This window comes from Hyaena hyaena, unplaced genomic scaffold, assembly GCF_003009895.1.
Source record: "Hyaena hyaena isolate Hyena2069 unplaced genomic scaffold, ASM300989v1 scaffold_57, whole genome shotgun sequence".
Lineage (NCBI taxonomy): Eukaryota > Metazoa > Chordata > Mammalia > Carnivora > Hyaenidae > Hyaena > Hyaena hyaena.
This window is the reverse complement of record NW_024080690.1, coordinates 617,626-634,649: the sequence shown is the minus strand read 5'-3', so window position 1 is coordinate 634,649 and position 17,024 is coordinate 617,626. Positions and strand designations below refer to the sequence as shown.

General features: G+C 45.5%; 1 protein-coding gene across 5 annotated transcripts in view; it reads right to left on the bottom strand.

Annotated features, from left to right (window-relative positions):
- Positions 1-8,902: 8,902 nt before the first annotated feature.
- EML4 (EMAP like 4) overlaps positions 8,903-17,024 on the bottom strand; it is a 155,281-nt gene continuing 147,159 nt past the window's right edge. For all 5 annotated transcript variants that reach the window (XM_039231683.1, XM_039231681.1, XM_039231682.1 and 2 more), the window contains 4 exons: positions 13,794-13,881; positions 13,218-13,316; positions 10,621-10,751; positions 8,903-9,782 (listed from right to left, as the gene is read on the bottom strand). In XM_039231683.1, the coding sequence (XP_039087614.1) occupies positions 9,309-9,782; positions 10,621-10,751; positions 13,218-13,316; positions 13,794-13,881 (792 nt within the window). In that variant the 3' untranslated portion in view covers positions 8,903-9,308. The remainder of the gene's footprint in view (positions 9,783-10,620; positions 10,752-13,217; positions 13,317-13,793; positions 13,882-17,024) is intronic.

The following is a 17,024-nucleotide window of genomic DNA, read 5'->3' as shown; positions in this document are numbered from 1 at the left end:
AGTGCGCTGAAGGTGCTTTCCCGAACACTGTGGGGAAGGACATTGGCCCGAGGGAAGAGCACGTGCTGAGGCGTGAGAGCGCCCTGCACACGTGTGGGCAGGTGGGGAGACAGGAACGGCGAGGCCTGTGACTGAAGAGGAGGCTCGGGCCAGCTCATGAACAACCCTTGTGTGTGTGTGAGTAAGAGAGAGAGAGAGAGAGAGAGAGAAAGCCTTCAGTGATGACTCAGCTTGGCTTCTGGGCGAGTGGAGGTACAAGACGGGGTTGGGGCGGTTAAACAGAGCAGGGCATGTTTGTTGGGGAAAAATGGATGGTCTGTGAGGGCTCTAGGCAAAGAATTCTGATAGGCAGTTGGGTCTGGAGATAGAAATTGAAGAGTGAGGGACGCCTGGGTGGCTCAATCGGTTAAGTGACCGACGTAGGCTCAGGTCATGAGCTCGCAGTTCCCAGATTCAAGCCCCGCATTGGGTTCTGTGCTGACAGCTCAGAGCCTGGAGCCTGCTTTGGATTCTGTGTCTCCCTCTTTCTCTGCTCGTGCTCTCTTTCTCAAAAAATGAATAAAAACATTAACAGAAATTAAAAAGAAATTGGAGAGTGAGCAGGATTCGGGGGCAGTGGTGTCTGCCGACTGCTAGGGCGTTCGTGTACGTTGAGGAGCCAGGATGGGGGGAACTGCACTGCTTCCGGACTGGGGATAGGGAGGCTGTGATGGCTCAGAGGGGGACAAGAACAGGGGACCATAGGCATGTTATATGGAGGAAGCCAGACACAAAAGAACATACCGTATGATTCCATGTCTGTGTCCAAACCAGGCAGGACTAACCCTTGGTGATAGAGGTCAGCCTCATGAGGAATGTTCTAGGTCTGCCAGTGGGTGGTTCCATGTTTGTATGTGTGTAGACAGCTACGCAAGATGTGGCCACACAACTGTAAGTTACACCTAAACGACCATCTTAAAAGGAAGACAGAAGTGGAGGGAAGGAAAAATAATTTTCTTTCCGTTCTTCTGACTTGGCTGAGACCCCTGTCATAAAAGATTAACAAGAGAAGAAAGTTTAATAACATGTTTACCTCGTGCACACAGGAGATGCCCCGGGAGGGGGGGCATTGAGTCATTCCCTGTGGGGCTTAGATCTCAGGCTTGAACACCTCTCGGTGGGGCAAGGGGAACACAGGCCTCAGAGGGGAAGGCAGATGGTTTTTAGGGAAGGTCTTGGAAGGGCCCTGGGAAGAACGGTTTGTGGCAAAGTTTGTCAGCATGCGGCATCCACCTCTAGTCTCCTCTCCTGTGGCGGTGGCTGGAGACACTCCCAGGGAGGGGGTCTGTGACAGTTCCTTTTGGAGCATCTGTCTAGGCAGGAAGGGGGTTCAGAGAAAGGCTCTCCTCACATCTGCTGGTTTTCAAGTGCCTACAGCCCCAAGCCCTCACCTACCAGAGTGGCATATTTTTGGGTGGCATGTTTTCTGCTTCACTTTGGAAGGAAGATGGAAAGAAGGGAGGAAGGAGGGGGAAGAAGGAAGCCTGGAGCCAGTGGTGTCAGGAGAGGATGGATATTCAAGAAAGAATGATGGCCAGTTTCGCTCACACCGAGCGCGCGGCCCCAGGCTGGCCCTGCAGAGCGGCATGCGGGTGGCATGCGGGTGGCCGTGGCCTTGGAGGCTGCCCCGTCAGCCTCCCGCGTTCCCTCGTGCGGGTTCCGTCCAATGAGCGGCATAGAACAGACCCTGACGTGGAATCAGCACAGGGAGGAGTGAAGGTCCTCAGGTCGCAGCCAAGCCTGAGGAATCTCCCGTGCCTGGTCCGTAGACCAGAGCGAATGGCCGCGTCTGTGGTTCCCCGACAAATCCCGGTGTTTAAATTTGATAATGTTTAATTTAAAAAGGTGATTAATTACTGTAATTTAATTGAAAAGAACTGTCTTGTATCTTAACTCGCGGGTTTGCCATAGAAACCACTTCAGCTCCGGCGGCCCTCAATGGCGGCTTCATTAAGGGAGCCATCTGCAGGCTTTGCTGGCTTTCCTGACAAGCTGTCGTCCTGCTCCGCGCGCTTCCAGTGCAAACACTGTTTATTGTGCGGGAGGCTCCCGCCAGCCATCGGGAGGGGCCGGCCGTCCCTCCCTGTGACAGCAGCACAGCTGGTCGCTCTCCTGTGAATGCTGGGCCCTCAGCTGGCCGGCGGGGCCTCTCCTGTACCTGGGACGCTGTGGGCAGGTCCGGCCCCCACTCGCCTCTCAGCCTAGACCTGAACTTCCCGAAGCCCGCAATGAAAAATGGCTTTCTCATCTCAGCTTTGTTTTTTTCTGTCAAATTCCTCACTTGCCCCCAAGGCAGGGCTGACCCATTGTGCGGTGGGAACGGGATTGGATCTCTGCGATGCCCGCTCCGCGGTCCTGTGAGGGCTGACTCTTAACACAATTCTTCCAGGAGAGAGGGGACTCTTGGCTCAGTCCCGAATTAATTCATCTTCTAAATGGAATTGTCAAAGCCTGGCAAACATTCGTGCTAATGATTCTGGTGATGAGGAATTCACGGGCGGCAAACAGTAGGCCACGTGAAAATGGATTTTGCCCAGGAAGCGGGATCTGTCTCTCTCTCGAGGGAGAAACCCTGATAACCTAATCTCAACTCTGCAGCAGTTTCAAGAGGGCCGGCTAAGGAGTGGAATTTTTTTTCTTGTCATTTTATTAGTTCTGAATAAGGTGATTCAGCCCCAGCCCCCCGAGGGCAGGAAGCGGCAGCAGGGTCGCTTCAGGAGAGGATTTCCAAGAAAGGGTGTTTCCAGATTAGAAGCTGGTGAGAAACCATTTGGAGGGAGGGGCCGCAGGGTGGCCCAGCAAAGGGGGAGGACACCAGGGGGCCATCTTCCCTCCGTGCCGATCATCAGAGGGGCAGCACGCACGGCCTGGTGGATCCCTAGTGCCCCCAGGCTGCCCCCCCTTTGCAGTCCCTGCCTTGCCTGGGGCTCCTGCACGCCCACGGGGAGCTAGGAATTCTCCCACAGACCCCGGGGGCAGAGCCCTGCCTGATAAGCAGCAATGCTTTATCTGACCTGCAGGTGGAGCACCTCAAGTGCACAAGGTTCGACATTTTATGAAAAAATGGGGTATTAAGGCCCATTTTCTTGTCCACGTTCCCTTCCAAAGCATAACCGGAAGGTCAGGTTTCTACATCATTATGTTTAAACTTTTTATTTTGAAATAGGTAGACTCAGGAGGTTTCAGATGCAGTACGGAGTTCGGTGAGCCATTCCCTCAGTTTCACCCAACGGTGGCAACTTCTGTGATGGAGAACACCGAGATGAGGAAGTCCGGCCAACAGAGCGATCCGCACGGCAGACCTTGGTCAGTCTGCACTAGTGTTGCATGTGCGTGTGGTTAGTTCTGTGCATTCAAATCCCGTGTATAGATTCATATATTCACCCGCACAACCAAGATGCCTGCAGACTGTGTATCACCACAGAGCAACCTTCCAGGTGATATCTTTATAGTGATATCTCTTCCCTTCTGTCCGGTCCCCTGGGAATCACTAATCAGTTCCCCGTAGTCGTAGTGTCATTTCAAGAATGTTACAGAAATGGAAATACAGTTGATAAGCTTTCAAGATTGGTTTATTCACTATGAATAACGAATGCCCTTATGCTTCCTCTAAATTTTCACATACCAATAGTTCTTTTTTTTTTTTTTTATTAAGTAGTTTATTTAGAGAGAATGCATATGTCTGGGGGGGGCGGGCAGGGAAGGGGAGAGAATCCCAAGTCAGCTCCGCCCTGTCAGTACAGAGACAGAGATTCACAAGCTCTGAGATGGTGACCTGAGCTGAATTCAAGAGTCAGATGTTTGACTGAGCTACCCAGGTGCCTCGACACCATTTTTAAATTAAATATAAAAATTTAACCTTTTGGCTGTTCTAGAATTTAAGAAGTGGATGGGTGGTTTCAGTAGATGACCAACCCAAGATTCCTTAGTTAAGGACGCTTCTCACATTTCAGATCTTATACACTGCTGATAGCATGCACTTAGTTTTCTAGCTTTGGGGGAAGTCCGCTTTGCTCTATATACTAATTCTAAACTATACAACCTTTCTAGATTACAGGCGCCGCAAGGGCGGGCAGGGAGGTCTCGCTGTCGGATTCCCTGCTGATCCCAGCACAGCCCCCTGCACAGGGCAGGTGGTAACAAACACCGGGTGCGCGACGACCCCTTTGGATGTAGTCCCCCTCCCCCCTCCCCCTCCCCCCCCCCACCCGCCCCAGGTCGCCCACTGGCTACCACTTGGAAGGTGCTGGTGGCAGCACAAGACATTTTTACTGTAGGGACACAAGCCTTAGAAGGAAGAGGACCCGCCTTACCCGGATACCTGACTTAGGTTAACCGAACTAGAGTTCTGCGGTTGACATGGTGAGAATGCCAGCTTCTGGTTTCCTTGATTCTAACCAGCTTTCCAAGTCAGCCCAACCCAGCGTGGGCTCAATGGGCCTCGCCGGGAGAGGCAGGCTCCGAAGCCCTTTCCCAGGATGCGCTCTGGCCTGGGGGCCGTGTGAACATCCAGAAGGAAGCAGGAAGACCAGGTATGAAGGCCTTGCTTTTTACCGAAAAGTTATTTTTCCTACCTGGGACCCTTTCTTCTGGCACCGCCACTGTTTTCTGTTCCTTTTGGGAGATCTGGTTGAAATGTGCCTCTGGAGCCCATTTTGTGTAATCCCACTAAGATGTTGAGCCATCAGCACCATAGTTATGCATATTCATCTCTGTCGATGGGTGGCTCCCTGGGAAGATCTATTTTCAGGACCACATGTTTACATTGCTGAGGGGGAGGGGGTGCCAGATCAAAGCCCCGTGGCTGAGCAGGGAGCTGGCAGAGCCCCCCAGGCTCGTCCTGGGATGGGGAAGGAGGACAAAGTGCAGAATGCACTTGGCTAATGACAGAAGTTGCTACGCTCCTTGTTCGGTGTAAGGGAAATTGCCCAAAGGTTGGAAAAAGAGGGAGCAGCTTCTCCACACAAACAGGTTTAAATTGAATATTAGGGACAGAGGACACATGTGCCCGGCTGCAGCCAAAGAAGGCAGGAAGAGCAGGCAGTTGCTGGCAGCAGGTGCCACAGGATGGTGTAAGGGCCCGGAAGCTTCTCTGCCCTGCGCTCTGGTTGTAGGGGTGGTAGGAGAGGGGACTGGGGCACGAGAAGGGTCCCATCAACTTTGTGACTCTGTTCGGAGCCCAGTGCTGCCTTCTCCAAGTCTAATTGCTTTCTGTAGTTTTCCCCTATGCTGCTCTTAAATGCTGGCTATTCGTTTAACCTAGTTCATTCTTTGTGTTAACGGCGACTGAATGATCACTCACTCGGAGGCCCAGGGACCTGGCTTCCAGTCTTGGCCTGGCCGCTTGCTGGTAGTGGGACTCAACTTCTCTGTTCCTCAAGTTGCCTTGTGTGTAAAATGGAGAGAATGGGATTTAGGATTGTTGGAAGAACTGAACGAGTCAACACCAGAAAGCATGTGTTATATGAGGCGTTTGCTATTACTGTGGAATAGCAATCAGATATATGGCTGGGCCAGATTTTAGCCACTGAGCACTTGTTTTTGCCCATTTCCTGTTTTTGTCCTTTGAGATCTAGAAGTAGTACCAGTAGGTTTTTCTGCCAGATTTCTGGATTGGTTAAAAAAAAAAAAAAAAAAGTGTTCACTTCCATAAGCTCTGGTCTCCAGAGGATGTCACCCAGGGATGCAGAAACACGCTGACATTTCCAGAGGAGACCATGAAACTTTCTTCTTTCCGTTCGGGATTCTCTTTATTCCTTTGCCGCCTTTATATCAGAGCATTAGGGATTATCGTAGGGGTTTATTAACGAACGTAGAGTAGAAATTCGTTTTCTTTGGAAAGGTGAGCCACTTAGCACAGAAAGTCTAACATTATGTAAGACCCTGTGAGGAGAGCAGGAGCTGCCTCTTTACAAATAGAGTTACATCTGTGATTTTGGGAAAAATGCCCGAGACCTTTCTGTGGTCCTTGAGGACCACAGTCCTGGGCGTCCCAGGCTCCCCCACTCCCGCAGCCTAGTTGGAGCCGGACACGATGGCTCGTTTCCCTCGCCCCCTGCCTGCTCTCTGAACACGTACCCTCCTTCTTGCCTCCTCCCTCCCTGTTCCTGAAGCATGTCTTCCTTGTAGTTTGAGTGGCAGAAACACAAGCTTTGAGGTTACAAAATGCGAAGTGAAGTCCTGGCCCTTCCCAGGCCACTTCCCAATCCCCAGCACCCCCCCCCCCCCCCCCCCCCCCCCAGCTCTTCTTGCCCAAAGTCCTACATGTCCGTTCTTCAGGCTTGTCAGCTTTGTCCTAAAAACATGCTCTTGAACTCTCGTTTCAGTTCCAGCTTTAAGCTGGAAACCGAATTCCTTCTAGAAGTTATACTAACACCTCAGTGTGTTCAAAATCTAATCCAACACCATTTCCCCCTTTTGGATCCCATGTTATTGAGGAAAAATCACATTGTTCAGGGAGTTTGCTCAGATGTGTCAGCCATTCTGTGTCTGACTCATCGAGACCAGCAATTCTTCCCCCAGGGCAGCCTTTCGGGGGTTCGTGTCTGTGGGTCATAGATTCATGGTCAGCGAGGATGAATAAGGGAGCGGTGAAAACCCCATCATTTCCATGCTTTCAAAACTGAGGAATGTACGAATGCTCCCGAAGTCCTCAGAAAGAAAATTTTGCAGCAGCCAGCGTAGGGCTGTGGCTAGAGGCTCTGGGTCCCTGCGTAGCACCGGCGAGCCGGTAAGAGGGGGTGCGGCGCACAAGGGCTGGCTCGGGGGGAGGGGAGGCCAGCCAGGATCACCAGGGTTACCCAGCGGTAGCATTAGAGAGCGCAGTCATGCCATAAATGAAAATGAAGCTATTCGCCTATCAGGTGGGAGTGTAAACGAAAAGTAATTTCCTGTCACGTGAGGAGATGGGACTTCGTTCCTACCAGAATGACGGTGTCCACAGCAGCAGCCGGACAGTCCTGGAAACCAGCAGCATGAGCAAAGGAAAAGTCAAGACACGTGGAACATTTTGATTATTTTATTTCATAATCTTCAAAATTTTCTGCCACGAGACAGGAATGCATGATAGAAATGGCTCAACATCTTCACATGAAACGCTTGGATTCATTTTCATTCACGAGTTTTTCTAAAAACATCTACAATTTCATAATCCCACCCACCTGCAACCATTATCACAGATTTAATTGACCATTAAACAGTAGTTGCCAGCAAGAGGGCTGGACCGCTTCTGCGTGTTAGTAGTGTCTCATTTTGAAACTACCACCCAAGAGTCTCACGAGTATACATCTTGTACACGGCAACCGCGGCGGCGCCTGGGGTCCCGGGTTCACGCCCTGCTGATCGGAGAGCTGTATCTCCCAGGTAAAGAAATGCTTTTTCTTCTAGAACTACTTGTTCGTCTCCGTATTTTTCTTGCAGGGAAGAGCACATGCTGATCTGATGACTTAGTTACACTGATAGGCAAGTATATATGCCTGACATTTACTGATGCTCTGATGATTAGGTACAGAACATACTGAAAAAAGATGGATTGCTTGGAATCTAGGTCTCTTTTGAAGAGAACTCCTTTGAGGTTGTTTTGAACTGTAAACAAAAGGAAAGAGATACGTGGACATATACCTATACACGTAGAAATATACACTGAGTATTTTCAATGTGGTGTATATCTTCCCCTATAGAGTGTCTACACTCACCCCTTCACACATACCCACACCCTTACATACAGCATGTGAATATAAACGTTGTGAGTGTCCTTGGGAGTTCACTGGAGTTTGTATGTTAATTACCAAATGATGATGAAATACCTGATTTGTATTACTCCTGAGAAGATACTAGAAGGGAATGACAGTTCTGATGCACTTTGGAATGGCACAATCACGTAAACACTTGCATACTTATACTTAAGACTTCTGAACTCATTCAAAGTTTCTAAACATGGTCTAACAAAAAAAAAATCAAAACAATTCAGCAAGTTAAAAAATAAAACAGTATTTTATAATCAATGTATAAACAAATATATAGGAAATGCGTATTTGTCAGTAATTACCTTTATAGTAGGAAACATGTACTTAAGAAAAACATAGTTATCTGACAAAACTTCAAAACAAAACACCGCCCCCCCCCCCCCAATGCACAACACCTGCATCGCCCACACCAGCGGCGGGCAGTCCCATCAGAACCGCAAGGGCTTGAGCGACTCCACCAGAGAAAAAGTAGCATATGTAGCAAGTCTGTTAAGTATGCCATTTATAAAAAGTGACTGTTATTCATACTTATATAAAAAAGAATTTGTAATTTGCTGAGTATCTTATCCCTCAATGTAATCTGTATAAAAATTACAACGAAACCAAGGAATTTCAAGCACCAATTCAAACTTACGGTCTTTGTATATCTCCTGTTATCCAAGAAACAAATTATGAGGAAGGCTAAGTTCAAATTAGCCAAGTAATTATTACAGTTTTATAGGCATGCGGTTTTTTCCATTCACTTGGATGCCAAACACTGAAAAATGTTTAGGCCAGTAAAGGAATCCTTGGAGGAATCCATTATTTCTGAGTATTACTGGTTTAATATACATTAAAAGCTCTTTAACAAACGCCTGCTTTCTTAGGTCTCATATACACCAGGTCTGCGCACAAGAACTGAAGGGACTGCTCCTCCTCGCGACTGAGAAAAAGGCAGCACGTGACGCCGACCGCTACGGGAAGGAAACGGCGTCAGGACTCAAGGCAAAGGCAACACCATCGCTTGTGGCAAGACTGAAGTTTTTAACAAAAAAATTTCCACTAGACAACTGGGGTGGGAGCACAGCTCAGTAAGAGAGCATTTTTTTTTTCTTTCTGATTTCTTTTTCTGCATCAGGAAAAAAAAAAGCAGTCTGAGCCAGTAGATGAGTAACAGTGTTTGTGATGCCTCTGGTTGTTCCTGAAGAAAACTTGTTCAGATGACAAGGGGTTTATTTTAAATCCATACAACTGCTGTTTTTGTTTCCAGTATTTACATCACACCACTTACATCTGTGGTCATTTCTGAGACATTAATATTTCAGTCTCTCCTGCTATTTAAGAGTTTGGTTAATTTTCAGCACACACCAAACAACCGTTAGGTCGGCTGCATTTGAGACTGAAGGTAAGACCACTGAAAACAGATCGTGTGGAAACCAAATCTCAATCACTAGCGATCTGCCTCACTTCCCGGCCTGTTATCTGACCCCTATCACAAGATCACATGCAGCTGGAGGAGGAGAGAATCGCACCGAAGCCCTGGCGTTAAGACAGGGGTGGGGGGCTCTGCAGGGCCTCGGTGAGAACAGCTTCCCTCTGCTCCTTGCTCATCTCGCTGGATGGCTCCTCAAAAGTAGGCTCACCGAGGTCATCGCTGCCCCCTTCACTCTGTTCCTCGATGTGGTCTTCGCTGGGCTCCATGGTCTGTTCCAGGCTGTTCTCCAGAAGTGTGGGAGAATTGCTTATTCTACTCTCGTCTTCAGCTGCCTCATTTAAGGGCTGAGAAGGAGGCGGTGTGGGAGTATCAGATTGCATGACACTTTCAATGGAAGAGATGGGGGCTTTGGTTAGAGTACCATCGGCTACAATCTCATTTTGAGGCAAAGATAACTTTTCTACAAGTTTCCACTGAATGATGCTCATGTCTTTTCCACCAGTTGAAATCAGGTGACTGTCACTGTGAGTAAAACTGACATTGGTGACATGGCTGCTGTGGGCGCTGTACTTGTGACTGGGAGCCTGTATGAAACAAATCAGACGGGAAAATTAACCTCATTCTTTATGTGCCTCCTTACAGCAATGGAAGCGACGAGGTAAGGGAAGTAATTCAGTTTCTGAAACAGGTAATTCAAACCAAAGCCACAGTCATCAAATCTGAGGAATAGAGCTAGCAGCAGTTTCCTTTCAGTACCTACTTACATGGGAGAAACAAAACAGAGTAATTGGACATACATCCATACTGTCAGACCATATATTTTAAAAAATAACAGTCTGTCTCTTCTGGAGATCATTTTGGTATACTTAGCAGACCTCAGTGACTATTCTGCTGAGATGGCGAAGGGAGAATTTACTAGGCGGGCAGGACTGTAGCTGATTTAGGAAATGGCTCCATAAGTTTTATTTATTTTTATTTATTTTTTATTGAAGAGGTGCAGAGGGGGAGAGAGAGAATCTTAAGCAGGGCCCATGCTCAGGATGGAGCCCAACACAGGGTTCAATTCCATGACTCTGGGATCGTGATCTGGGCCAAAATCACGAGCCAGGATGCTCAGCTGAGAGAGTCCCCCAGGCACTCCGGCTCCATAAGCTTTATAATGGTGATCATATGTGTAACTAAGTATGTTAGCAGGATTAGAAGACATTTAAACCTTCTAAAAATTATTTAAAAGGTAGACGATAAACAATAATAAAACATCAGCTGCCAGCTGCCTTCTGTACTGGTCTTGACCTTAAAAGAAGCAGGGCCTGCACGCCACAGCAGCGTGGGTAACTCTGCACATATCTTCTCGCCACTGTCACAAAATCAGTCCCAAACAAAAGGCCCTACAACACTAGTTTTTATTACATCGATTTTTACCTTTGCTTTGGAGCAGGGATATTGAAACAGATGGACTTTGCAAAAGTCATCAGCAACAGCGATCACCTTCCTGTTGTGGGATCGCACCAGTGCATTGATATCTGTCCCATCGGATCCTTCTGGCCAGACACCTTTGATACGGAAACACAGCAGTGGAGAAAAATCAGTCTAAAACCTATGTAGTATCACAATAACATTTATTTATTTTTAGAATCTTTCATCTTGTGTTCAAACTATTAGCTGCTGACATTTTCCTTACAAATTTCTTAGTAGCGCCATACTTCTTTCAAAGGATGAAGTTTTACCCAAAATCTAATAAAATTAAACCAAAACAGCCTCAAGATGGAAAATTTTAAGACACTAAAGTACTCCCTAGTAACCAGCAGGTGGCACTAATAATTTGTTTTAGCTTAACTCACCTCAGCAAGTAAGTTCCTTTCTAAAGTTTCTAGCTGGAGGGGAAATTCTCAGTTGTACGGCAAGGTGTGGAAACAAGGCCATAGCACTAGTTCTTCAAAGTAGACTGTGGGGAAACTGTATAAATGTACACACTCTTTGCTGTTCACTTCAGGCAGGCACCTGAAGAAAATCTCAAAGATTCTTTCTTAATGGAAATGCATAGACCATCTACAAGCCTATCATGCTGTCCCATAGAATTTTCCTGTAACTATAATTTACGTCCAGAGACATTACAAATTTTTCTGAATTATTATGAGGCACCGGTGATCATGTTCCATGTCATTAGCACAAAACTGTATTAGACTAGATGGAAATTATGGAATGTGTAAGGGCTGAGATGCTGGCCTCCTATGGTTCAGTGCTATTCTAGAGAACAAGTAAGTTCTTGGTAAATTGGCTAAGACGAGTCAAAACCTTTCTTAACTGACACCTCTTACTAAAAGTAAATAAATACTGTTTCATTAACGTAGCTAGGCAAATTACCAGCTATTGGCTATGGCTTCAGTTTCACCCAGAGCAATGAAACTATATGTGGACTAGTCAGGATTATTTTTTAAATTTCTTGTTAGCCTAGTACTCTTCCTCCATCTCTATAGCAGTTGTGTTTACTTTTTTGAGAGAGCAGGCAAGTGGAGGGACAGAGGGAGAGAGAGAATCCCAAGCAGGCTCCATGCCCAGCTTGGAGTCTGACATAGGGCTTGATCCCCTGACCCTGAGATCATGACCGGAGCTGAAATCAAGAGGCAGTATGCTTAACCAACTGAGCCACCTGGGCACCCCCAAACTCCCAAGTTTTATCTTTAAATAATTAATGTCTATTAAAAGTGTCTTTATATTTCAACAGATGGTGGTAGGATACCTGGACATTCACGTGCAAGAGAGTAAGAACTGTTGACAAGGATGTGGGGAAACAGAACCTTGTACATCACCGGTGGGAATATAAATGATGCAGCCACTTCAGAAAAACAATCTGGGGCGCCTGGGTGGCTTAGTCAGTTAAGTGTCCGACTTTCGCTTAGGTCATGATCTCGCGGTTCGTGGGTTTGAGGCCCGTGTCGGGCTCTGTGCTGCCTGCCAGCTCAGAGCCTGGAGCCTATTTCAGAGTCTGTATCTCCCTCTCTCTCTGACCCTCCCCTGCTCACACTGTCTCTCTCTCTCCTAGAAATAAAATAAAAATATAGAAAAGAACAAAAAAAAAAAGAAAAAAAAAATCTGATGTTCTTCAAAAGGTTAAACACGAGGTTACCATTTGACCCTGGAATTCCACTCTGAGGTATAGACTCCAGGGAAATGAAGACGTGTCTATATGAAAGCCTACACATACTTGTTCAGTGCGGCATTATTTATAACAGCTGTGTCCATCAACTGACAAACAGTGCAAACGTGGAAACACTTGGAACTTGGGAATATGCTGTTGGCCTTTCCACCCAGATAGCAAAATGTGGTACTTGCATACAACGGGATATTATTCAGCCATAAAACAAAGTGCTCATACAGGTTACAATGGGGATGAACCTTAAAAACATTCTATAGGAAAGAGGACTGTGTCAGTGCATCACACACTGTATGCCTGCATTTATATGAATGTACTCAATAGGCAAGTCATTAAAGCGGATTAGTGCTGCTGGAGGCAGAGGAAGGGGGAGAGATGGGGAGTGACTGCTAATGGGAAGAGGGTTTCTTTTTGGGATGAGGAAAATGTTCTACAAGTAGATAGTGCTGATGGCCACACAATTCTGAATATCCTAAAACCACTGTATTGTATACTTTAAATAGACAAATTATGTAGTATGTGAATGACAGCTCAATAAAGCTTTTAAAAATGCCTTTACAAATTTAAAAACTTTAGTTTTCAATTGGAGGAAAAACATGGGAAGGCAATCTGTGCTATTTATTAGTGTAAATTTTTTTCCTTTTAATTGTCTTTCATATTTATTGAGGACCAAAAGTCTGCCGGACTTTGCAGAGAACACATTCGCACTGGCTCAATCCTAATCCACTTCATCTCCCTGCATCTGGCATCAACAGTGACGGCACTGAAGAACATACGCAGACTATTTTTCTCTGAGCAATTTAAGTAACTATTATATATAAAAATCCCACAAACTGCCTTTTCCCATCAGGTGTCATGTTCTTACCAAAGACCTGAAAGCCTAGCACGCAGGTGTATGTTGTCCAATCGATGTCCTTACAATCTGATCGATTCCTGATTAGCTTGCAGCCACTTGGAATGTCCCCTTTAAATTTAGAAACAGGAAGTATAACCATAGTGCCTGTGTACAAATGTATTTGAAAGTGCATCTTGATTCAAACTAGCCACGTTTACTTATATTTATAATCCATACACTGAAAAACATTAAGACACATTTAAAAAGGAAAAGAGAACCACAAACTTGTTCCCCACTAAAATTGTTCTTGTTTCTTTAAGAAGCATAAAGGCCCACCCATTATGTCTTTCCTGTCTCCAGGAAGTTGTTAAATACAAAACCATGTTAGAGCGGCAATCTCCCGGAGTAATTTCTTAAGACTATATGTCTACCTATTTAAATTAATTCATCACTTTCTTGGAGAAGTGAACCACATTTGAGATTCTCCCTCCTCTCAGAGTAACATCTGCTGTGTCAAGTCAGAGAGGCCAGCAGGTACTCTCTACACAGCCTGTTCACCTGTGCCTGACAGACCCATCTCAGCCATACGGAGTCGTTCATACTTACAGTACAGTATCTCATAGTCTCCTGAGTTAGACATTATATACTTATTGTCTGGGGACCAGTCAAGATGTGTGATATAGCTGGAATGTCCCTACGGAATAACAGAGCGACTATTAGAAAGCATTCAGTGTTTTGAATAAGTCGTTTAGTAGTTAGTTGATACATTTTCTGAGTAGCCACTCATCTGGAATTTCCAAAGTAGAGAGAGGAGTATCACAGCCTCTAGAACTGAACAGGGCTCACAGCAGGTCCTTAGTTCTTTCTTACCCTCTCTCGTTGGCAACTGAAGATGCAGGTATACAAAACTGTCAGTGATACGTGAAGGGTTGCGGCAGAACTCTGGGAGACAGAGATCTCACCACAGTGCAAACGTGGAAACAATTGGAACTTGGGAATATGCTGTTGGCCTTTCCACCCAGACAGCAGCAACAAGCACTGGCTACTTGTGTCAGACTTCCAAGAAAGAGGAGTCTCTTAAACTTATGCCTTAAAGGATACTTCACAGATAACCATATCCTCAGGCCTTATTTAAAGTCATGGATGTCCCCTTTAGAGGGGCTTCATTTTGGAGAATGAAGTAATGGTTCCAGGCTGTTCACAAAAAGTAAGTTTTCCTAGGCTGCTTCTTAGTATCCACAGTACACCCCAGAGGCTGGGGAATATGGCGCATGTATATGGGTATATGGAGGGCTCCTAGAAAAACTAATCTCCAAAGAATATGTCTGGGGAAAAAGTCACCCAACATGTACTCCTTCAGAACAGCTAGCTGGATCCAATATAATTATCTAACTCCTTAAACAGAGAGACAGTGATTTTTTTTTTTTTAACTTATTCATTCTGAGAAAGTGAGCTTCAGGGGAGGGGCAGAAAGAGGAGAGAGAAGATCTCAAGCAAGCTCTGCACTGAGCTGTCAGCACAGAGCCCGATGTGGGACTTGAAACCATGAACCCTGAGATTATGATGTGAGTCAAACTCAAGAGTCAGACGCTTAACTGACTGAGTCACCTAGATGCCCTAAGACCATGATCTTTTTCTGCTCTGGTTTTACTAACACTGGGAATTAAGACAAAAAACTACTAAATGCTGTATTTTGTTGGCTTGCTATGTGAGCATCTCATGATTCCTAAGATAAACCACACATAGGTCTTAATGGTTTACCAAAGTCAATGGAGAGTCAAAAGCACTTTTATCTCCTACAGTCTGTGGTAAAAGTATATTTAATTTCTATTGTGCTTTTTGAATTACTAGCTTTCTGCACACATTTTTTTAAGTTAAAAAATTCAAAGTACTTTAGGCGCAGTTTTTAATGGTTCACACAAAGTATTCTATTTATTCCCTTACCCTTCTGAAGTCTAACGACACCTCCCTAGAGTTACGATCTCCTCACAGGGCTGTATGGCAAATATATATACTTACACATTTAAATAAATTTACATTATGGGAATTTGAGAACTGTGAAGCTCCCAAACTCACCAGAGATCAGGAGGTATACTGGAAAACGGGTTTGGAATCACCTGCTAGGGAACAATGGAGATCTACCAACTTAACAAGAAATAAATTTTCAAAGCCAGAAAGACACATGGGGTTACTGGATATTTTCTGAATATGGCAGAAGGATGGGGTTCACACAAATCCCTTTCCTGGTGCACACGAGTCTGATGATGCTCGGCCCTGGCGTCAGGAGCCACCATGCTTCTCAGGTAAGAAAACTACATGAAGGAATGATCTTACTAGATTAATCTGCAAAGCGCAGACCTCCAAGAAGTATTCACATTAACGTAGAAGTGTTTAAAAATATCACCTGGATCTTTGTGAAAAGGTTTTAATAACATTACTTAGAAGAGCATCAAAAGCATTATATGTAGGGGCGCCTGGGTGCCTCAGTCGGGTGAGCGTACAACTTCAGCTCAGGTCATGATCTCACAATTTGTGCGTTTGAGCCGCACATCAGGTTGTGTGATGGCGGTGCAGGGCCTGCTTCAGATTCTCGGTCTCCTTCTCTCTCTGCCCCTCCCCCACTTGCTTGCTCTCTAACATTAAAAAAAAAAAAAGCATTGTATGTATACATAATATTCAAGTAGCTCCATCTGTATTGGACACATAACATATTTAGAAGGTAAATCAGTATAAAGTATTCTCAAAAAGGACTGCTGGGTGGCAAAAGTACCCAGTAGAAAAGACCTTGGGGAAGTTACCAGTTCATACCAGAAAAACAAAGTGAGTATTTTCTCCCTTGTATGGATTCTAATAAATAAGCAAAGAAAAAATTAAATGCACAGTTTGGCATCTATGTCCACTTCTAGGTCGTGGAAAATATAGGCACAGCTTGGGGGAAGGGAGCTTCAAATATCACCCCAAGGGCACGGCACAGTTGGGAGGAAAATCTGGCACACCTGTGGGGGTGTCCGGGTGGCCCCGGTGGCTGAATGTCCGACTCTGCACTGGAAACTACACGGAGCCTGCTTAACTTCCCCCCTCCCTCCCCTGCCTGCTCTCTCAAAAAAAAAAAAAAGAAATTTTTTTTGTTTTTACTATACTTCCTGAAAAGAAGCAGTAGAGTACTCTAAGCCAGAACTGTCATTATTGCTATTAAATAATCAGAGTAATAATCACAAGTGATGGAGCTCAAGGATACTACTCTCAAATGAGAAATATTTTAGCTGAATCTTTGTCTACTAGAGAAGCATTTACATCAGTGGTTTGGAGCCCTGGCCTATATATTAAAAATTATATGGAGAGTTTTTTAAAAAGGTGGCTAGGGTTAGGAATCTAACCTTTTCCTTTTAAGTAGGTACCACACATGACTTCCCCTTACCACCTAGAGCAGTGCTAACGGAACTCTCTGTAGTAATGAAAATGCTGTGTATGTATGCAGTCCAGTGCAGCAGCAACTAGCCAGGACCTGAAATATGGCTGGCGCTCCCAGGGAACTGGACTGTATTCAATTTCATGAACAGAAAGTTGTAGCTGTGATGCTGGATAATGCAGAGAACAATCCATTCTTACCCTGATTTGAAATATCTCTTATCATCTAGTAAATTTCCATATAAACAGATCTTTGTTTCTGGTCTCTTTTTTTCTGTTCCATTAGTCTGCCTATCTCCAGCCAACTGTGAATAGTTTTGTGGTATGTGGAAAGTTTCAGATGAACTTTAAAACCATTTTATCAAGCTCATAAATAACATGTTGAAAATTTAAATAAGGGGGTGCTTGGGTGGCTCAGTTAGTTAAAGC